Raw genomic sequence first — 22,788 nt, forward strand, 5'->3', positions numbered from 1 at the left:
AAAGGTTTAACAATTATTTATTGATTAATACAAAACATGTCTACAATTTAACAAGTTGTTGAGTTAAGCATTATTAAGCATTAAGAGCCTTTGCTGACAAGGTCAGTGGTAGTTACACACAGAAAACTTGAGGAAAACATGAAGCTTTCTGGTGTGCATTATTCTGGGAAGATCGTAAAGGGTTCTTAATTTTTTATATACATGGTAACGGATAGAAATGTTCAGAAAACTTAGTTCTTGGAAAAGCATCAATCTGTGCAGACTGTTTCTTATAAAAGAAAGCTTTTAGAAAGACACATCTTAAAATGACTGAAAGTAGACTGCTGTTGGTCAGGCTTCAAAAACATGACTACTGAAGTAGTCATCAGTGAGCAGAGCGTATATGTTACAGCAAAGTAGCTGTTAAACTTCTGTAATTAACCTCACTGTCTAGTGAAGACTCCGTTTGAAAGTTAGAAGAGATTATCAGCGTAACGAGCGTAGCATAACAGCAGAAATCCTGGTGATTCACACAGTAGTATTAAACCTCATCACTGAGACTCAAAAATCTTGCTTTCTAGTCATGGGAGAATAAAACTACTTTATTTGTGTTGAGATAGGAATCATATGAAAATAATGACAGACAATCAAGGTGACTGCCTCCTGATGCATAATACGTTTTTCCTAAGGCATGAAAAATCAAGAACGGGGAGTGATTCTCAACTACAGAGACTCTGAAATTGAAAAATAAAAATATTTTAGCTTGCAAGAAGCATTAAGTACTCTTTTGGAGTTGCATTAAGATGCAGAAGACAATTCATGAGAGATAGTAGTTCTGTTTCCAGAACAAGGGGGGGGGGGGGGGGGGGGGGGGGGGGGGGGGGGGGAGGGGGGACTAAAAGGTTTGGTACAGCTTTCTGAGAAATGAAATATAGCTTTGTTTAAGAAATTATGAGGAACGTCTGACACATTAGCCATAACACTTTTGGATTTTAATGTCTTAGAGAAAATAATATATGGATTTGCTTATTTTTTAGATAATGGTAAGGGTTACACTCAATGCTGGAAAGTGGAACATAATGATTACATATATATATATATATAACTATATATATCTACAGGCTATGGGACGGAGAAAGGAAGCATTGGCTGAAGATGTGAAGAGATGAAAATTGTGTAATTTGGGTAGCAGTCCTCACTCTTCCACTTACTGTCCACATATGAAGATATTTCATATGTGATATGAAATATATATCCATCAGTAATATATATTTCATATATATATATCCATCAGTAATGTCCTATGGGAAGAATAACGTTATCGAGCTATCTAACAGTAAAAGAACAGGGATAAATTAGCTGTTAGATATAAATTGTATAATTAAATATTTTAAAAAGGCAATCTGTAAGACACAGAAGATACTAATTCAAATTAGGCCTGGCATATAAAACATGAAGGAATAAGTGTATTTTAATGACCAAAGTGCTGCATAGAATTACATAATATTCCTCTCCTGTGGTGTCATAGAACTACCTCTCATCCTGTGTTACCTGTTTTAATTGTATGTTAAATGGTAGGGAAATGACATAAGATAGAAGAAATAAGCAGCTACCATCCACTTGTAATTCTGTTTCATTTTATCGTGGGATTATTATTGTAAAGATATGTACTACACAAAAACTGTTTGATTAAGTTTAGATAAACTCTTCTGTTATATAACACACTTTGCCTTTAAACCCAATCAGAAATTGTTTTTCTTATTTTGTCATCTGGGAATTTTTTGCTTTAATTTTTATATCATTAGTTATATTTTCATTTTTGTGATAAATTATGTAATCTGTAACAGATAGAAAGTGACAGTGAAAAATATGTCCTGAAACACAGGAAGATTACTGATCCATAGGTATACAGGCTATGACGATTCCAGTATTCTCTGCTAACTCTTACATCCTTTAACAGCTGTTGAAAAATAAACATATTTTTCACTATTAGTTGTTAAGAAGTATGATTAAGAAAAAATATTATTATCTTAGTGAATATTCCTGCAATTTGGAGCCATAATAAGTGACGGTACTTTACTGATTCTGATGAATAAGTAAAAAAATAAAATAAAATACTATTTTCATTGATACATTAATTTCCATCATAGGTGTTTCAAGAAACTTAACAATTAATGAAACGTATCTGGTCATGTGTCAATACAATTAAATCTTGGGTCTAATGGAATAGATAAGGGCTATAATTGTATATTATAGGAAATAAAAACTGCACAAAGTCCAAACACGACTATCTTAAGAGTCAAAAGTTCACAGAGCAGTCAACACTCAATAAATTCCAGTTTCCTTAGTGGCAGTTCAGTCTGCAGACTTTGGCTGGAGTCTGAGGTGAGCACTTATGGACTAATTTAGGAAGAATGAAAGATTAGAAGTTTTGTGTTGGGTAGTAAATGTTTGAGCTATAATATACATCCTTTTCCTTTCTTACATTACAAATCCATAATAAAGCCATGCATTATCATTTACAGCTTTTAAAGGGATAAACAGAAAGTGCCTTTTTCCTCAATATACACTTAAAAATAAATCATTGCAATTCTAACAGAAGGTCAATACTGGCTCATCTCATTCATAACCAGAATATCATCCAGAACTGCAGTAGCTCATTTTCCAAGAGACATGGCATGTATCTTGCATTTTTTATCAATTTGCTCCAGAGTTGCATAGTAAAATACTTCAGTGCTCTTCTGGTGATTAGCTAGGTTAAGGCTAAATTTGAAAGTGCTTTACTTACTAAAAATTGGTGATAGGCTTTGCTTCTGTATATTAAACGCTTATTTTACTTTAAAAAAGTAAAATAAAAAAAATAAGAGTAAATATTTAATGTGAAGCCTGAGTGACCTTTTCACTACATCTGAATCTACCTCTTGCTTTTGATTGTCTTCTTTCCTTTCCTTTGGTTGATGATATTAAAATTGATCCTATGTAACTGGGTATGTTTTACTCCTGGTGTATTGGCTGTGTTTTCATATCAAGCTATTCAGTCACCTTTGTCTAACATTTCTTTCCCTTATGTAGTCAGTGTAGTCTAATGTAAGCTCTGAACTATCTAATTTCTTCTGTAATGTCCTGAACCACCTTCCCTTGATTTTTCTGTTCTTTGTTTTAGCTGTTTTTATTGGCAAATTTCATAGTTCTGTTTTTATCAGATACTGATTTTTCATTGTTGTCTTTTGCACTAAAATTGCTATTATCTGTACTCAGAAATGTCTGTGCTCTCAATATGCTGTTTAACCTGGAAAACAAGCAAACAAACAAAAAATGACAAACTACAAAAAAAAAAAAAAAATATATATATATCCTTAAGAACAAACATTCAATAACAAAATTAGGTACTGTGTTGAAGGTGTAGAAGGCTTCCTTTAATTTTTCCACATTCATCTTTTGCTCACTTGGGGAGCAGATTGCATACTGAAAAAGAAAGTTAGTTTGTAACTAAGCAATTGCTATCCATTGTCTGAGATCTATGTTGTCTGCTTTTATTATTATGACAATGTCTAGAAATTTTATGATTAAGGTGGTATCTTGTTTTGCGCTGTGTGAATTGTGATGTCCAAGGTCACAAAACTATTTCTATTCATTTTTTTTGTTTCAGTGTCATTGAGACTCAAGGACATAATTGCAGATAGATGTGAGCTTATGTGCTCTTCTAAATTAAGTCCTAGACTCTGCTTCAGCAATCAGATCTATGGAACCAATATAGTATCATTGGCTGTGGGCACCACAGTTCTCTGCTCACAGCAAATGTTGATTAATTGTTGAAGTCTTTGCTGAAAAGATACTGAAGGTTGAATGTGCACTATCATAGGCAGATAAATGTTGTTCTCAATTCATTAGAAATGCCATGTATACGTTTAAAAAAGAAAGTATATCTTCAGCTGTAATAAATAGTTTCAGTGGAAAAACTACATTGGGTTGTGAGTAGGTACTGGCTTGTAAGAAATATGTTTGAAGGACTTTTAAAGAATGCTTCGAATGTATGTTTTTATTGATTCGTTAAAAAAATATATACAACTTTAATGATTTATTCATCTGTATGTGTATTATGGATACATGTATATGTCCAAATATAAAAACTATTCCCACACAACCTTAGTGAAGCGTTTTGCCATGCAACAGTACAATTGTTAACAGTACAACTGTAGTTGTTGATTCACAACAGTGAATCCTATCTTACAGTGTAGACAGTATGGGAATTCTCAGTAAAACTAATGGAACTGTAGCTGCCTTTCTCTTCTTGCTCTGGTACAGACTCAACTGAAAAATTCTGGTAGTCTTTCATTCTGTGCTTGTTGAATAATGGTTTTCCCTGTTGTGGTTTGTGGCCTAAAAGTGACCTCAGATTTTTATACCTTCTAAGTTCAAGTCTAAGAATACATTAATATTTCAAATTAAGGATTTATACCAAAAGGTTCTGTGGGCACGGGAAAAAAAATAATTACCTAGACTCATTTAAATCTATCTTAATAAATAATTTTTCTTTTCATACTGATAGAAGCTGTTTATACCTGGGGGAAGAGGTGAATGAATCAAGGTAACTAAAAAGAGAGTCATGGGGTTAGTTAAACAAACAATCCTTAAGGATTGCCAAAACTGTGGTCTTCCCATTATATATTTACTCTGTTCATAATGATAGATAGGCACTGACTTAATGAAATTCCTGTCTGATTTGAGATCCATAAAGGAGAATGGAGAAAAACAAGTAATTTATGCCTTGTACAAAAACACAAACTTAAAGAAGAAGAAAATAAAAAGTCCAGTCAGTTCTCTCCAGACCACTAAATAAGCTGAAATGATCTGATTAAAACTGCACAACAGAAGTTCCCAAGCAAAGGAACTGCAGCTATAATAATGCCATTAACTATTAGGCTCTAACTCTACTATGCCTGGGTTCCCACTATTGCTGCTGTACCACAGTGCTAGCAGAACACAATGAAAATGATTTTTGGTTATCACCAGCTGTGCTAATGTGAGAATGCTTTTAGTTGCAAATACTCTGCTACCCAAAGCTATCTTCACCTGTGCTGCTCTCTCAGTAGCACATACTGACCTGTGTGAAAGACTTCTAATTAATCCCTTCTGTTCCTGTTAGAGATTTTGTTTCAAGGATTTATTTATTTTGGCGGGGTGGGGGGTTCTGTTGAGTGATGATTTTTGATCTTTATATGTATATATATTGCAACATTGGTGGAATCAATATTTAACCTATGACTTCTCAGGTAATATATTTTGAATTTACTAGCTTGAGGCACGTAAGTGAGGCACGTGAGGCACTTCATGAAAAATGAACATGAAGCATTAAAAATGTTAAGACCACACTTAGTTCCTCAGATTCCTATTCTGACACATCTAGACCAAGACAAAGAGGAATATTTGGCTTCTCTCTGTTACAATGAGATATTCACAAGGTTAGGGTTAATATTATATTTTTTCAGTCTGGTCTTCACTCAATTTTCTTGAATGCCACCAGGAGTATATGGCCTTCTGTTTAGTCAGTTTGTCTTCAGGGTCTGAAAACTGTCTTCTGATTTAGCATATGTGAAGAGACAGCCCGTAACCCTTACTCCGTCTCATAACAGTCTTTGATAACATGGAAATTGCAGTTAAAAGCAAACAATTACAGAGCAGTTACTACCAAAGCTGTGTGGTTTAGATCTGCAAGACCTAACAAACCTGCATTTCTTTGCTGAACAGAAGTTCAGTAAATCTGATCTTACTCAGAGGTAAAATAATGTTTGGCAATTGCATAACATGATAGTTACACGTACAATTTTTACTCTTCTTAGTAGCAGTCTGCCAATTGGTACAAAATAAAATTTGTGCAAAATACAAAATCTTTTTTGGATATTATGATCAATGTGTGAATATTTTTTTAACATGTGAAGTACATCTGGTACATGATGTGAATTGGGCAATACATTCTATTTATAAAAAAAAAAATGGTTGAGTTACTTTATTCCATATAACAATGGGGGAGGAGGGGGAGGGAAAGTGCTAGGATAAAGACCTTTTTTTCTGTTTTTGTATATATAATCCTACATTTATTGGCAAGAGGATTAAGTAGAGTTCATGCCCCTTCTTAGCAGTTGCCAGCTCATATTCAGGTGAGAATTGACCAACACACCCAGATCCTTTTCATTACACAGCTTTTCAAGCACTCTCCCCCCAGTCTATAGCGCTGCATAGGGTTGTGGTGACCAAAGTGCAGGACCCGGCACTTAGCCATGTTGAATCTCATCCCATTGGTCTCTGCCCATTGACCCTATCTTGTCCAGGTCCCTCTGAAGGGCCTTCCTACCCTCTGGCAGATCAACACTTCCCCCCAACTTGGTGTCATCTGCAAACTTACCAGGGGTGCACTCAATTCCCTTATCCAAATTATCAATTAAAATATTAAATAGGATGGGCCTGGGGAACTCTACTACTGACCCCTGGGAACTCTACTCACGACCAATTGCCAGCTGGATTTAACTCCGTTCACCGCTACTCTCTGAGCCTGGCTCTCCAGCCAGTTTTTTAACACAGCAAAGAGTGTATGTGTTCTATAACCTATACTAGCAAATTAATTTCAGAAATGTTAAACATACATCTCCATAAATAGTTACAGAAAGCTTCATGTAGACTATAGATCTGTATTTATTTTAGAGAATAGGAAATGAACACATTCTTAATTTGCAAAAAGACTGCTTCAAATAGTAAATAAAGTGATTGTTTAATTAACTCATTAACAGTGAGATATATAATGGAAATAAGAATATGATGTTATTCTTTGTAAATGTGAAAGCAAAATTACACAAATTTAGATTTAAGAAAGGTTAAATGAGGTTATTTGATTTTCTTTTCCCCGCATCATGTCCACTCTTCACTGTGGTAGAATACGAAAAGAAAAAAGAAGGAGAATGCTTGAGAGGCAAATAAAATGGGAAAGGAACATAGGGAAAATACTTCAGAAACAAATATTTTTATGTTTCTAAAAATACATTTTAAAAATTCAGATTTTTTGGAAGCTGAAATAATTTAAGTACCACTGTCATAAACTTTCACGGTACATCTTTGTCAACTCTGACAATATTAAGAAGAAAACATATTTGTTTTGATATTATTTGATAACGTTTGATATTTGATAACGTTTGTTTGTTTCCTCTGTATTACCTTTTGATGCACATGATGGAGGTGATTCAGAACCTACTCAGGAAAAAAATATAAAACTTTATTTAAAAAAAAAAAAATCTTAATTTTTGAGACTAAATCAGATTTAAAGCTCTGGTAATAACAAAATGTATATTAACCATGATATGGATCTGGGTCACAACTTTTACCTGCAGGCCTTGCAGACTGTAGTGTAGGAGAATGTAGAAAATTCTATGATGCAATTATTTCCAAAAGATGGACAACCATATTCTTCAAATACTAATGTTATTTCATATTCTCGCTTATCTTATGAAAACTCCTGCATCTTGTACAAATAATCTTATACAAAATGAAAGAATAAATAAGTGAATCAAGAGTGAATCAACACATATAAAGCACTGCAACATTAAGTACGCAACAATGTGTCGACCACATTAGGTTGGGTTAACTGGAAGCAAGATGACCAGGAAATACTAGAGATATCTGGAAGAGGTGAATTGGAGCTCTTCACAGGTAAAAAAAAGGTCAGAATAAATAGCCTAGCTGCTAGTAGCTAATAATTTATAGCCTATAAAATTATATGATTCCATGCACAGATTTATATTTATATTTTGGACAGATTTATTGCTTAAGACAATAAAAGAAATATCTGGCATTACATGACTTTGGGATCTGTTAATGAAGGGGTTTGTGTCATCTTGAACCTTTTCATAACTGAGCTGCTAGCAAAGATTTTATGTCGTAGGAGTATAAAATTACCTACTACCCTGGTTGTTAAAGTAATACTTTTAAAAACAAACAAAATCTTTCCTCTTCTTTGCAATGTCACTACCTGTCACCAGTGCTTCATATCTACTTCATTGTTATTTATTTACTCAGTATATTACATCATTAGATTTATGCTTGTTAGATTAATGCTTGTTCTTTCTATTTTACTAGTCTGACTGGTGTGGAGATAGCACCATACAAAACTGCTATGAAGAAAGCTGTGTTTTCTATTTGTGGATAATGCAGTGGTATTAATTCACTGATATTTTGGCTCTTGCTGATCACTGCTTGCACAGTATCAATTTGTTTGTTTGTTTCCCCCTCCACCCTAACCCCCCAATGACTGGGCATGGTCAAGAAAGTTAGACAAGGACACAACCAGGACAGCAGACATGAATTGGCCAGAGGGAGGATATTCCATGTTATACAGCATCATGCTTGGCAATGAAAACTAGGTGCTTGATCTTTCCAAGGTAGCCATTGCTTGGAGAATGATTTGAGTATTGGTCTGCCTGTGGAAGGTGGTAAATGAATGACTTTGCATCATTTGTTTGTTTTTATACTCTTTCCTTCACCTATTAAATTGTCTTTGTTTCAACCCAGGAGTTTTCTTGCTTTTGTTCTTATTTTATCCTACATCCCATGGGGCCAGTGTGTGAGTGGCTGTGCTGGTGCTTGGTTGCTGACCATGGTGAGTCAACATCTAGTGCTGTAAATGGCTGTAAGCTTACTGAGAAAATACCCTTGAACCTTTGTTTTTCCTTGCTGCTGTTTGGAAATAAAGTGTTTGGGAGTGTCAACAGAAGAGCATGGTATCTCTGTGCGTCAAGATGAGGCACTGGGTGTGAATGTATTTTTTCGTATCCAACTATACTGCAGAGATGGTATTCATTTCAAGAAAGTCATGTTCAGAAAAGGAATCATGACCTATTTTTCACTGCCAGGACTAGATCATTGGATCATCTATAGATCATCAATAAGGGACTAGATCACTGGAACCATGCCCAAGCATTCTTGGCAAATGTTCTCCGACACGTTTAGTAGTTGTACCAAGCTTTCCTACAAAAGTTAGAGGAGAATATGTTTCTCACTCTTTACCAAGTCAGGATGATCCAAGTTCAGTTGAAGACTTAGTAAACCCATAAGCTTGGGATCATTACTGGACTTGTATTGAAAAAAAATAAAGCAAAATAATATATGTATATAAAGTAGCTTTTAAACGGCACAGGGCATGCACAACTTTGTAAGGCCAATGGTCAATATATCAAATAATCTCAATAGTATGCTGTCTCAATGGGAGATAAAACTTAGGAAGCATACAGAAGCCTGGCTGCCCCCAAGCTTAGAACCTCTTTTACCCATTAACTCAGAATTGAGAGATCCTTCTAGAGCTCCTTGTCATTAGTGTGTCTAACAGCTACCTAAATCGTAACCTCAGCAGTAAATTTGGAGATTTCATTGATTTCTCCCTTCTTTGGGTCATTGTTGAAGAAGCTGGGTAAAAACAGTTCCAGCGCCGGTCCTTAAAAGGCTCTTTTCTACTCTTAAAAGTGATAATTATGCTCTCTTCTTTGCTTTCTATACGTAAACTGACTTTTTGAGATCCCATTAAGGGACTAATCCATTAGTTCTCTGGCAACTTTCTGTTTTGTGGCAACTCTCTATTGTGGCAAAGTTTCTGTAATAATTTTCCACATGGAATCTTGTCAAAAAATTTTGAAAATCAAAGTATGCCCATCATATCCTTTTACCTAAATGCTTGTTGGCACCCTCACAGAAAATCAGCACATATTTTCAAAGTATTCTTCAATATAATGCTGTGCAAAGCTGAGTTCAAACGGCATACATTTTGTTCATCCAGAAAAATAGATGTTAAAAAAAAATATTGAACCTAATTGCTTAAATTCCCATTTAAAAAAATAATATTTCTCTTTCAAACAAAAATCATATGTTTATGCCCTTGAATTTATCTATCATTACATGACTTTTCACTCATAGTTACTTTCAGCAGAATGTTTCTTTTAACAATCATGTTTACCAAGATTATTTAATCACTGTTACAGACAAAATTTCACATTACTGTAGAAAAGAGAAACCAGTATGTTCCTTTAAGAAAGAAAAACATTAATATTTAGTACCTGAATTACTGGTACTTGAGAGAAAACATTCTTTGCACATCATGCCAGACCTATGTCTATGCTTCTTGATGTTGTTGTTGTTGTTTTTTCTTATTTTTTAATCTTTTTTTTTTTTTTTTTTTTTTTTTTTTTTTAACTTTTCTGATATTTCTGGTTTTGGCTTGTGTTTTTTTTTTTTTTTTTTTTTTTTTGTTTTTTTTTTTAAATCTTAGTTTAAAGGGTTTTCACATGGATTTTCTGTTTCTTACAGGTTTCTGCCATGTCTTTCTAAATGTTCCTATAATTTTGATGTTGATAAACCTGAATTTTGCTTTGGCAGAATGTTTTCTTATTATCTGTAATTTTTTTTTTTTTATTTTATTTTTTACTGCAAAACTGAACCTTTCAGAGGATGTTATTTATTTGAAATCAGATGAAAAATCAGCTTTATTAGTTTTATTTAACAAATGGTCTGTCTTTCTCTCGGTGACTTTTGAACAAGCAGGTGTATTCTGCTGACTTTCCCCGGGGCAGTTTGAGTGCTACTAACTATCCCACCTTTGCTGTTTCATAACTGTCATTTTTTTCATGCTGTCTTAGAAAATAGTTCAGAAATAATTTTGAAATTAAGATGTTTCTAATTATTTTGTTTCACATAATTGCCAAACCAACTTAAATTGTAGTTTTATGTGAAATATAAATGCTATTTATAAAGCCATTACCCTTTTATTTCATAAATTTTTACAGGTTGTACACATATTATTACTTGGGTAGTCGTATTATTATTAGGCATTTCGATAGACTGGTTCACCCTGAAAAATTGCCCTTTATATTTTACTATTCATGAAATCACATGTGACTGTAATGAAGATCATTGTTCTGGAAGATTATGCTGTTTTCAGCCTCTATATACGCTTTTTTTTGAAAACACTACAAAAATGTAGGTGATAATTTGACTTTCTAATTTATGGTCTCCTTTTCCTCTTGGGTAAATTTGATCTCAAAAATATTCAGAAAGATGTAAGACCAAATATTGATATTGCTGGTATAAGCAAGACATTAATGCATCAAAATGAAATTGTAAGCCTGTTGAAGAAACTCAAATGTTTCCTACAGTGCAGGCAAACAATTTATTTAAGAAATAAGGAAAAAAGTACATTAACATGATATGTTTTTCATATCTGTTCTTTTAGGAGGAGTCATCATCTATCATGGTTATTCCTTTTGCTTCTGGAAAAAAATAGAAACTCAGGCTTAATATTTTTGTTAGAAAAATGTAGGACTTTTCTAAATAAACAGATTTTGGATGTTACATCTAAACTGCCCTGCCACCTTAAATGTCTGAAAATTAGGATACTTGTTCCTCCAGAGCAGTCTTGGAGGCTTGCTTCTATCAGACTGTACTGAAGTCTTTTTGTTCCCTAAAGAATAATTCTAATAACTAAATTTACATGGATTTTTTTTTCAGTTAGTAATAGGAAAACCTTAAATTATAATTGTACCCCGAAAATAATGCCTTAGAAAGTATGTATTTCAACTTAAAGATGGTTATTTTTGACTGAAAATAATTCCATTTTCCATTCATAGTTTAAAGAATTGACAGAAGTATGAAAGATGGAATGGCATTCTTTTTATCAACAGAATTGCCAGTTTGGTTTGCCTTCTGTAATTATTTATCACTTATACGTGTAAATGGAAAAGAGCAGAGATCTCTAATCCAATTGCAAGACTAATAAGCTAGCTATTAAGAGAGATTTTTAGGAGAAAATAGATTCAAAATTAGCTGCTTCTACAAATATGAGAAAAAAAAATCAGGGTTCTCATTTAGACGCTATTATTGAAACAAATGAAATGTTTCATTTCATTTCTAGCTGGAAATGCTGAAACTTTTATACTTGTACTTTTTGCAATGTAAGATAGATAAATACAAACTAGAATGCTGGTTTATTTGTAAACTTTAGAATTTTGCCTTGTGGAATTATGCTGAAGCTGAAGCATCCAATTCTCATTGCCTTTTTCTCATTTCCCATGAGAAAATTGTATGAGATCTGAAATACAGGGAATTTTAAAAGACCTATTTTTGGCTGCGTTGCCGTTTGGTCAGTTCCTTTCCTTTCCTTTCCTTTCCTTTCCTTTCCTTTCCTTTCCTTTCCTTTCCTTTCCTTTCCTTTCCTTTCCTTTCCTTTCCTTTCCTTTCCTTTCCTTTCCTTTCCTTTCCTTTCCTTTCCTTTCCTTTCCTTTCCTTTCCTTTCCTTTCCTTTCCTTTCCTTTCCTTTCCTTTCCTTTCCTTTCCTTTCCTTTCCTTTCCTTTCCTTTCCTTTCCTTTCCTTTCCTTTCCTTTCCTTTCCTTTCCTTTCCTTTCCTTTCCTTTCCTTTCCTTTCCTTTCCTTTCCTTTCCTTTCCTTTCCTTTCCTTTCCTTTCCTTTCCTTTCCTTTCCTTTCCTTTCCTTTCCTTTCCTTTCCTTTCCTTTCCTTTCCTTTCCTTTCCTTTCCTTTCCTTTCCTTTCCCCAATGCTTTATCTTTTACCATGTTTCAAAATGACCTAAAAAGCAACTGCTTTTCTTTGATTTTTTTTTTTTTCCCCCTCCAGAGAGTATCAAGTCTGTCAGAGTTGATTTACATTTGTATGTAAATCATGCAGAGCAGTTCTGTGCCTTGGTTGACAAGTTTTCATCTTTTTTTTTTTTTTTTCCAGTGGTAATTCTTACTTTTAAAGAAGACAAAGTGAGGTTGAAAGTCTGTCATCAATAAAAGCTATATAATTTTAAATATCATTGTTAGTACATCATGTGCTAGTTAGTACATCATATTTGATGCTGTGTGTTTTTCCCCATTTTGGGTGGACATTAATATAAAGAAGTCGCAATTGTTTTAATAACACAAGTTATAAACCTTTTTTTCCTATTCAGCATGTTAAGAGTGTTTATGTCATTTCAAAAAGAGAGAAATATTTTTGTTTTTGTAGCACTTACAATGGGTAATGATGAACAATATGAACATAGTGACCACAATTTGAACTCCTGCTCAAATAGTTCAGTCCAATTTTATGAACCTTTGAGAAAGTAATTATATGACAAGTTGATTCCATTTTTGAAATCCATGTGCATTTTCCTCATCCTTCTGTATTATCTGTCAGCTTCTATTAAAATAATTATCATGAAAAAAAATAAAAATAAGAAACCCACTGTACATTCTATTTCTCCATTGTCTCATCAAATGTCTACTGTGAAAAGTTAATTTGGTGCAAGAAGCTAGATGCATTACCACAAAGGCCTAACCTGGATGCATTTTAACATGTGTTTAAAAGAATATAAATTATCTTTGCTCAGTAGTCATTTCAAGGGTCAAGTATAGAACAAAAAGGGTCAAGTAGAGGACAAAAAAATAAGAGTGATCAAACTTTTGATCTGTGTTATCTTATTTGGGGATCTTGAAAGATGCCACACAATCATTTTCTTATCATACCTTTCACTGAAAACAATTAGAAATACATTGAGCCAACATGTAATTGTCTTACAGCTAGGTGTGAAGTGAGATTTTTCAAGGCAATCTGCACTGATGTAATTCTTCTACCAGTCCAGCTCAGCTTCTACTGAAAGATTTACTGTAGATTTCAAAAAGAAAGGACCAAGACTAAGGCTGACTGTTTTTCAAAGGCCATGCCAGGGAATCTTTAACATAAAAAAAAAAAGTCTCACTGTTAACTTGCTTTGTAATAACTGTATTTAGAGAGAGCAGTCTTACATTTGACATATTGAGCACTAGGTAAATATTTATTTCTCTCAAAGCAGCTCTTCTTTGGCTGCTTTGGTCTCAGCTTGCTCCTCATTTTGGTCACTATTTAGATGAGTGATCTGCAGGGATTTCAGATTTCTCCTCTTCCTTTTTTCTATCTTATCTTTTAAATAAAGTGTTCTCTCTCTGACCTGTGTATCTTGTTTCCTTTTACTCTGGCTAATGTGGTCACCCAGCAGTAATGCCTGTGAGGTGGTAACATAACATAATAATAGAAATACTTCAGGGTTTATATTTTATGGTGTGCCTTCTAGAATCTCGGTCAGCTAAAAGTGCTGTCGTATCCATAACACAACTACACAGGAGTACTAATGTCTCATAAAATCAAATTGGATTTTGCACATATTTCCCAAATTGGGATAAGCCTTTGGAGAAAGTTATGGACCTTAGTTTTTGTAGTATTTATTACATAGGTTAGAAATAGAGATAATTTTTGCATCCACAGTTTTAAGAGAAGAGATTATTTTTAAATGTGTTTGCCTTGTGAAGATAATCTGGAGACTGGAACTTGAAAAGCACTTGAATTTAGGAGAAATGAGTGCTATTCCAGTATTTCATAATTGATGGCCTTTTAAGTATCTTCAGCTAGCTGATCTGCAGAACAGGGAATACTAAGTTCTCAGTAGCTGAAAAAACACCTATGAAATGCATGTGTCGATGTTTAAATTTTTATTTTAACATGAAATTTCCCATTTCTCATGTTGTTACTTTGAGTCACAAAATTTTAAATATGTTTCAAGAATAACATTTTGCTAGTTAGCATTGACAATCTTCGGAAAGATCTCTGGAAACTGCACAAAAAAAAAAAAAAAAAAAAAAAAAGGAGGATGCATTTTTAAGGGTAGTTAAATACTGAAAACATATATTTAAAGCTAGTGTTTTTAATGGTACTTTTGAGATTAGAAATTGTAAATATCTTGATATGGTTTACATAGGATGAAAAGGGGTTAGACTAACCTACATCTAAGCCTTTGTTTCAGATCTTTTTCTTTTCCATGTCTTGTTGCCCTTTGACATAAAAACAGATATGATGTCTTTATTCCAAAACTTCCTGGGAAACATATGCCTTCTGAAAAAAAAAAAAAAAAAAAAGCCATGTGCCTAGGACAGAAAAAGGAGACAGCATTTATTCTGTTATTGTGAATAAAAGCTAAGAAATAGGAAAACCATTCCTCTGCCATTTTTCTTTTCCTTTCAAGATTTCCATATTGGCTTACAAGCCACAAATCTGGCACATTAATGCACATTAATGTTGCTATAATTGGTTTTATTCATAGGAACTATTATACTGTGACAAATTTACTGTTGTTTTCAGCTACTTTTCCATTATTAATATACTAGCTTTTACATTAATGACATCAGAGGAGCAATAATGTTGTTGCTTCCTCTTGATCCTTGTCCTTTACCTACTAATTTTGCCAATCAGCATTATCAGTCAAGTTAAGAGTCTGATTCCTTCCTGTGTGCTATATCTGTTCCTACCTCAGCCTATCCTAGTTCTCACAGAGAACTTTGCATTGGTGTGTTCTTTCCATTACTCAGTTGTCAGTAGTGTTTTAGTTTCTCATTGCTATTATTGTGATATTGTTCCCATGATCCACTACTTTTTCTCCTTACAATAAGGGACATATAAGGAAAACACATTTATTTAGGGATGCAAAAGCGACTAAATAATTCAATATTGACTATATAGCTTATTTGCAGAAGGGAAGCTCACTTAGTTTTAATTACTTAAAAATTAGAGTCTGTGTTAAAACTTTTATCTATGATGTTGCTTTAGTCAATGAAGAAAGAACAGTTGCCTCAGTGAGGGAAAATTCTTCCCCTCACCATTAGATCTCTAAAGTTAAATGAAAGTCTTTCTCTTTCAGTGCTTGCTGCTAGCTCTGTATTCACTTCTGCTGAATTAAACTGGGTTCATCACAGATTTCCTTTCGGGATACTCTTAATCTGCCCCACTTTTTATTATAATCTATTGAGATACGCATCCCTCTGATTCTGACTTAAGATAGGACTCTCTAATTCAACATCGAAACTTCTGGAAAAGTACATAAATGTTGCACTTAGCTACGTGAAGTTAGGCAAAGTGGTGATTGATACAGAAAGGAAATTCAATCCTGACATGCAGAATCTTTCTGGACCAGCTTAAACAAGGGGAAGTTGAAGATTCTTGACAAGATTCTTGAAAAGAAAAAAAAAAAAAAAGTAAAAAAAAAGTCTTCCAGGTTTGGGGAAAGGTAATATATTCTAGCTTTGCCTTCTGTGCAGAAGATTTTATTTTTTTTCACCACAAGAATTACAACTGCTTATGACAGGAGTTAATTTTTGATTACTTTCCTGATATGGATTAATTCAGATGGAAACAAATTGTTTCCCAGCAATCCATTTAAATCATTTCTTTGAACAGTTGATTTTAATACATGTTTCTGAATGCTCTTCAAGGGTTCAGTGAAATATATGGATTTTTATTTTTTTATTTTGATTCTATGCTTATTGGAAATCAGAATTTAAATTACGAATGCACAAAGCAGCATAGATATTAGTTCATGAAATAGTAATCTAAAACACCTCACGATCTATTTTGCCAGAATCTTAGCACGATCTTCCATGTAAAGTAAATGTATCAGTTATTTGATTTCATTCAGTTGCCCTTTGCTGAATTATTTTGTGCAGTATACATCCTGTCTTTATAGTGATCATCCCTGTGAAACTCTTACTTCTTGTCAGCTGTTTATATGAAAGTTCTTGGGTAGTCTCAGACAACTCCATGAGCAGATCTTCACACTGCCAATAAATCTTCCAGTGTGAGAAGACCTGCCAAAACTCAACTCCAGATTTTTCAGCAGTTGTCGTTCAAATATAAACATAGAACATTTTGGGCAGTGCTTAAGAACTGAAAGGAGAGATCAGTGTTCAGCTGCCTTCTCTGTCTTCCTACCTTGGACTTAAACTAGTGAAGCTCTATATCACCTATGCCATTGGGAAGTTGTACTTGTTACATGACTCTGAAATCTCTTTATTTGTGTATTAGATCAAACTGTATGGCTTCAGAGGGAAAAAGAAGACATTCCTCCTTCACAGCTTTCACTTGACTAAAAAATGCAAGTCTTTCCAAAACTGCTGTTTTCCTGATTGCTTCAGGGAATCAGGTCAGTCATTTGTTGAACATTTTTGTGACCTACAACATAGTATTTTGACCATCCCTAGACCAATTTAAAGAAAAGTTACTTGTGTCTTTAATACAGTATGCACTTCTAAATTTTTTGGATCTTTTCTGAGAACATCAGGATAAAAAATACCCATCCAAGACAACTGAAGATCGAACAAGTCCGCTAAACTGGATTATTCTGGAAATCAGTGAAAATAGAGTGTATACAAAGTCTGTGTAGTCTTCTGTTAAATCACAACTCATCTGCCAAGCTACATTTTGCTGCTGCAAATATGTTTTGCATGACATTTACAAAAAAAAAAACCAGACAACAGTAGTGTTGTGTATCATGACATTCAAAATCAAGCAATTTTAAGTAGTGGGTTACACAAACAACTACGTTTTTAACTACTGTAAATACTGATACCTTATTTAGTAAATCATATGTTTTTCATTTTTTCATTTCATACAAAGTTTGACGCTGTCACATATTTTCCTCATCCTCAATATGTGCAGTTAGAAGAGTTAAAGATAAGCAATGTGCATTTATTTATTTTTATTTTTATTTTTTTATTTTTTTTTGATGTACAACACTGCTGGAAAGTTGTGCTTCTATATGAGCTCCTATTTAAAATTCTGTTTATTTTGTAAAAATAGGCTCTTATTCTGCTTCTATGCTTCCACTGCAGATCTGTTGATTTGTTCTTCTGCCTCCTGGTCCGAAAGTATTCATAGCAAAAGGGACAAATCACACAAACATCTAAAAACATCTGCCATAAGAAAGCCAATTTCCATTTCATTTTGACAGTGGAGGGCAAGTCTCTGTAGGTAACCAAAACATTTTCTCACAGATTGCTAGTCATTAATAGAATGTCAGGCATTAGGTGTGTTTGTGATAGACTGGATATTAGAGGAATTATCTGAACACAACATTCTCTCCTTTCTATGTCAGCAGATTTTTCACCCTGTACTGGAGAATGATTAAACAAGAAAATAAAAGCAGCCCAATAAGGCCATAAATCCTGTGGAGCTGAAGATGTGGATGCAATATAAACCAAATAAATTGTGAATCTGTTAGGCTTCTACCTCAGCAAAGGTAGAGGCAGAAGCCTAACAGCCTAATCTAAAATTTCACCAGTATGACTCCAGTAAAGTTTCTGAAAAAATATTGAATATCAATACTTAAGTTAGCTTTTTAAGCAGATTAAAAAAAAAAAAAAAAAAAAAAAAAAAAAAAAAAAAAGAGATATGGCTTTCGCTATTTTTCTCATAACTGCAAGTGCAAAGAATTACCAAAAAAAACACGTAGAGACTGTAAATCCGACAACATTCTTTTATTTTAATTTTCACTTTTTCACCTTAAAAAAGTGAAATAGTGCAAATCTGGTAACCACTCGTATTTTTGTGGTTATGTTTATTTTTTATCTGGAACAGAAACTTTATCACTTCCTTTCTGAAGAGATTTTTTCACATTTGCATATCTTGTGCGTAAATATGACTGTTCAGCAATGTTGTAAAAAACTGTAAATGAAGTTTTATGGTGTAATTAATCTACAGGCGTCTCCTATAAATAAACAGATGTTCTCGTGTACTATTGCCCTCCTTTTCACATTATTTGTGTCTTATGTCAGACCTTAGTTGAAACAGGTTTTCAAGACAGAAATGAAGCCGAAAAAGTCATCTGATGAGAAATATGTTCCTCTTAGTTACTATGAAATTTGGTTTGCTTCTTTGCTTGCACTTTTTGTTTGTGTTTGTGTTGGGCTTATTGTACTTTCATGGTTAACAATCCAGGAGTTAGAACAAGGTAAGTAACCTTTAACCTGTTCAGGAGTTCATCAGTAGAAGTTCAGACTTTGAAGACAGTGTCATTGTAATTATATTTCATATTTCATGCTATGCTTTTAATGCTTTTGGATAGTTGGTTTGTTTTACACTTTCCTTCTTTCCTCCCCTGGAAATTGATGTAAACAAAATAAGCAAAAATATAAGTACTTGAAGTATGTCTGAAGTAAAATAATTTTCATGTCATAGACTTTGGGAAAGGCTCTTGGAATGCAATTGACACTGTAAGGCTTTGGTTATTCAGTCATATTTATCCAATAGTGAACATAATATTGCAAATTGTTTGTGAATTTCTGCTTTTTTCTCCATGTGTAATGTTTGACTCTTAAAGATAGTCATAATCCACTGGAGTCTCTGGGGAATTTTAAGGTGTTCTACTGTTCTACAACTCATTTTTTTTTTTCTTTTTTTTTTTCCATCTTTTAAAATGTATTGGTGTGAGAGAGATCCTGCATTAGACAGTCAGCTCCTAGCCTTGTGTAAAGTTAATAGGAGGTATTTCTTCCTATCTAGACAGTGCTCACAATGTGATAGTCACATTACTTATGATCAAAGTAAACTAAATTTAAAAAATCTACGTAGCAAGATTTTGAGATGGAACTGAAAATTTGATTTAAAGATTTTTTGAGGTATATGTTGACTGTGCACTGGAAGGCCACACCTGGAATGCTGTGTCCAGTTCTGGGCTCCCTAGTACAAGAGAGACATGGAGCTTCCCCTGTATCTTTCTTTTAGAAGATGCATTACTAAGAGATTTATCACATATAACTAATAATAAAACACTTAAAACATTATGTATGTCATGTAATAATAAAAAAACTTTTACTGTTTAAAAAAAATTGTTTAAATAGATTTGCAGTTGATGAAAGGATAAGTGGCCTTTAAAGAAGCTGAAAGTAATCTACTGTTACAGGTTGATATTAGGAAATTGGTGTCACTAGGTTGTGCTGTCCATCACAAGCTGTTTCTCAGTTATCTGTTGGTTTGTTTGTTTTTTGTTTGTTTGTTTAATTAAAACTCGTTTGGGGTGTTAATATCTTTAAAAACAACCTAAAAATACCACTGGTAGTGTAACTGGTAAGCAAAATGATGTTTTCTGTCAACCACATGTTAATGTCTTATTCAGGTCTTAATCTAAAAACTTCCAGTATGTTATACAGTGAGGATGTATTTTTAATGTAGAATGAATATTTTTATGTATATCTCATATGCTATAGCATATTAAAAATCATGATCAAATTTGCAGTAAGAACCGATTATTTAGTTTTGTATAAATTCTCCTGGCATTTCATTTATGTAGTGGTAGGACATTTCAGGTCAAAAATAATTTATCTAGTGTGAGACAAGTGTTTCCAGTGTTATCATCAAAAACAATCTACATTTATATAAAAGCAACACTGCTTTTAATACAGAAAATGTGAAGCAGTAGTTTTTAATATTTTTAATCAAGAACACACACACACAAAAAAAAATAAATTCACAAACCATCATGCTTCCAGTGTTTCCTTGTCCCTTGTGCTAGACATAGATTGACATGCTACACAGGTTCATAGAATCACAGAGTAGCTGATGTTGGAAAGGACCTCTGGATATTATCTGGTCCAAGTCCTGTGCTCATGTAGGTCCACCTATGACTGCTTGCCTAGACCCATGTCCTAAATGCTTTTGAATATCTCCAAGGGTGGAGACTCTACAGCCTCTCTGGGCAACCTGTTCCAGTGCTCAGTCACCCTCAATGTAATACCATTCTCCTTTATCTGTTCACAGTGCTGCCGGAAAGTTCAGCATTTAGTATGAAATAGAAAATGAGAACCAAGGACAAATAGTTTTCACTATCTATTTACAATTGTAGATACTGTACTTTAGTTGAAAATTGTCTCAAAGTTTTTTAAAATCAGTACTAGGCAAATATCTCAATACAAAGCAAAACAGGTAAAAATTAATCTATTGATGATTATTATTTCTATATAATTCAAATTACTTAATTTTGTTTTTAATTATCCAGTTGAAACAGATGGGAATAGTCATCTCTATGTGGGAACATTTAAAATAGTCTCTGGGACAACATTCACTCCTTCTTTGTATGATAGATCATCAGCTGACTTCAAAATCCTTGCCTTTGATGTTGAACAGTTGGTAAGAACCTATTTATCTCTTAAACCAAGAGTATGTGATAGCTATATTAATTTCCTGATGTAACCTGCTGTTGATGCTTTTTTACTCTCTCCAAAATGTGATAGTTAAGGTCCTAAGCTCACTCAGAACTCAATATATATTTTTTATCAGTGAAAATCCGTGAAGCATCAAAGAAAATGGTTGCTTCTGTAGTCTAGATATAAGGAGGAAAAAAGTCAGTATTAAAACCATGAATGCATTGTGCAACACTGTATTTTCCATTACCGTATTGGTTCAAGATTTCTCTTCTTTGTACAGATACAAGAAATTTTTCAAGCAAGTATTCTGACAAATGAATTTGAGAGATGTGAAATTTTCCAGTTCAAGTAGGTACAGTTAAATTATACTTCTCAAATAAATGTTGTCAAAAGTCCTCATTTAGCTATTTCTCTCAAAAGCAATACCTTGCTTTTCAAGTCATCCTTTGTATAGCATTTCTTTCACTTCTTATGTCTTCAAAGTGCTGCTGTGGAAAGTTTGGCACAGCTGTGTTTCTCTGGGCAAATTTCCTTCTCAGATTCCTGTATGTCTGTGCCTTGACCAAACAAGGCTGAGGACTAAGACTAACTCAAAATTTTGTCACATTTTCCATATGTGACAGAATTGCTAACCCCTCCCCCCCCCCCCCTTTTTTTTTTCCACCAAGATTTGTTAGTTGTGCTACATTTGCAGGGTTGCTGTTCTTGCCACCTAGAAGAAAGTTCAGGACAGTGATCTCCTGTTGGCATAAACTGAGATGAATGGAAGTGCGCTCAGATGTCCCTATGGACAAAGATGTATTTATTTCATAACCCTTCAGGTGTTTGCACAGGGGCTGTCACTTAACACCATGTAAAGGATGTAAAGCTGCATCCTGTGTGTCCTAGAGAGTCAGTAAGATAGTAAGAGCTGCTTCATTGATTAATTTTTTTTTAAATACTTTTTCAATATCTTCTTACTTTGGTTGTCATACAGAAAGCTATCTGGCAAAAAAAATAAATAAATATATATATTAAAAAAAATAAATCTGGTAAATGGAGTGAGATCTGTGGTATTAATTTCACCTGCACTGTTCTTCATAAGGTCTTGATTCTACAAAATAAGTGTAATGCTGTCTCCCACTATTTAACAGTTCCAGAACACTCTTCATAAACATTTTTTTTTTTTCCACCTACAGGAAGCCTGAAGAAATTCATGAAAACTTCAAGTCTCAAACTGGGTAACTACCTAGAACAAAATACATAGGCAAGAGAATAGAAAAAGGATATTACTTTAGAAAATTACTCTGTGGGACAATGAATAATTAAAAAATGTATTTTAGGAGTCAATATGCTCTCTGAAGAGCATATGAAGTTTGATATAATCCATACCTTTCCTTCAAAAACATCCTTCAAGATTAGAACAAAAGAAAATGTAATAGTCTCTGGGATTGTCAATTCAGAAGAAAAATGGGAAAAGTAAGAACAGTGGCATAGATAAGAAACTAGCTAGAAAAGAAGGTATATTGTTTTGTGCTACGCTTGCTTGTGAAAAACTACTTATACAGGGGGACTGATCTATGTATTATGTGTGATCATATGTAACCTACGTTACATATGTTTTTAGCAGAAAAAGTATTTCTGCTAAAGAAAGGTCAGGTGACACACTATAATAAGCAGGAACAAAACAGAAAAGATCAGAACTATAGGAGAACTGAAAGACCTTGAGGAATGAATGACAAAATTAGTTACCTTATATGCAAGATGAGGCAATTAATTAAAAAGTGGTCATTACATGACAGTTGATGATGTTAATAG

The 22,788-nt window shown here is 33.6% G+C and overlaps 1 protein-coding gene across 1 annotated transcript in view; it reads left to right on the forward strand.

The window, feature by feature from the left end:
- Positions 1-22,788, forward strand: part of TMPRSS15 (transmembrane serine protease 15) — a 93,862-nt gene that overhangs the window by 21,741 nt on the left and 49,333 nt on the right. Inside the window, exons 4-6 of the mRNA XM_032195767.1 lie at positions 20,844-20,974; positions 21,272-21,339; positions 22,170-22,211. Of these exons, the coding sequence (XP_032051658.1) occupies positions 20,844-20,974; positions 21,272-21,339; positions 22,170-22,211 (241 nt within the window). The remainder of the gene's footprint in view (positions 1-20,843; positions 20,975-21,271; positions 21,340-22,169; positions 22,212-22,788) is intronic.

This window comes from Aythya fuligula, chromosome 1 (assembly GCF_009819795.1).
Source record: "Aythya fuligula isolate bAytFul2 chromosome 1, bAytFul2.pri, whole genome shotgun sequence".
NCBI classification, from domain to species: domain Eukaryota; kingdom Metazoa; phylum Chordata; class Aves; order Anseriformes; family Anatidae; genus Aythya; species Aythya fuligula.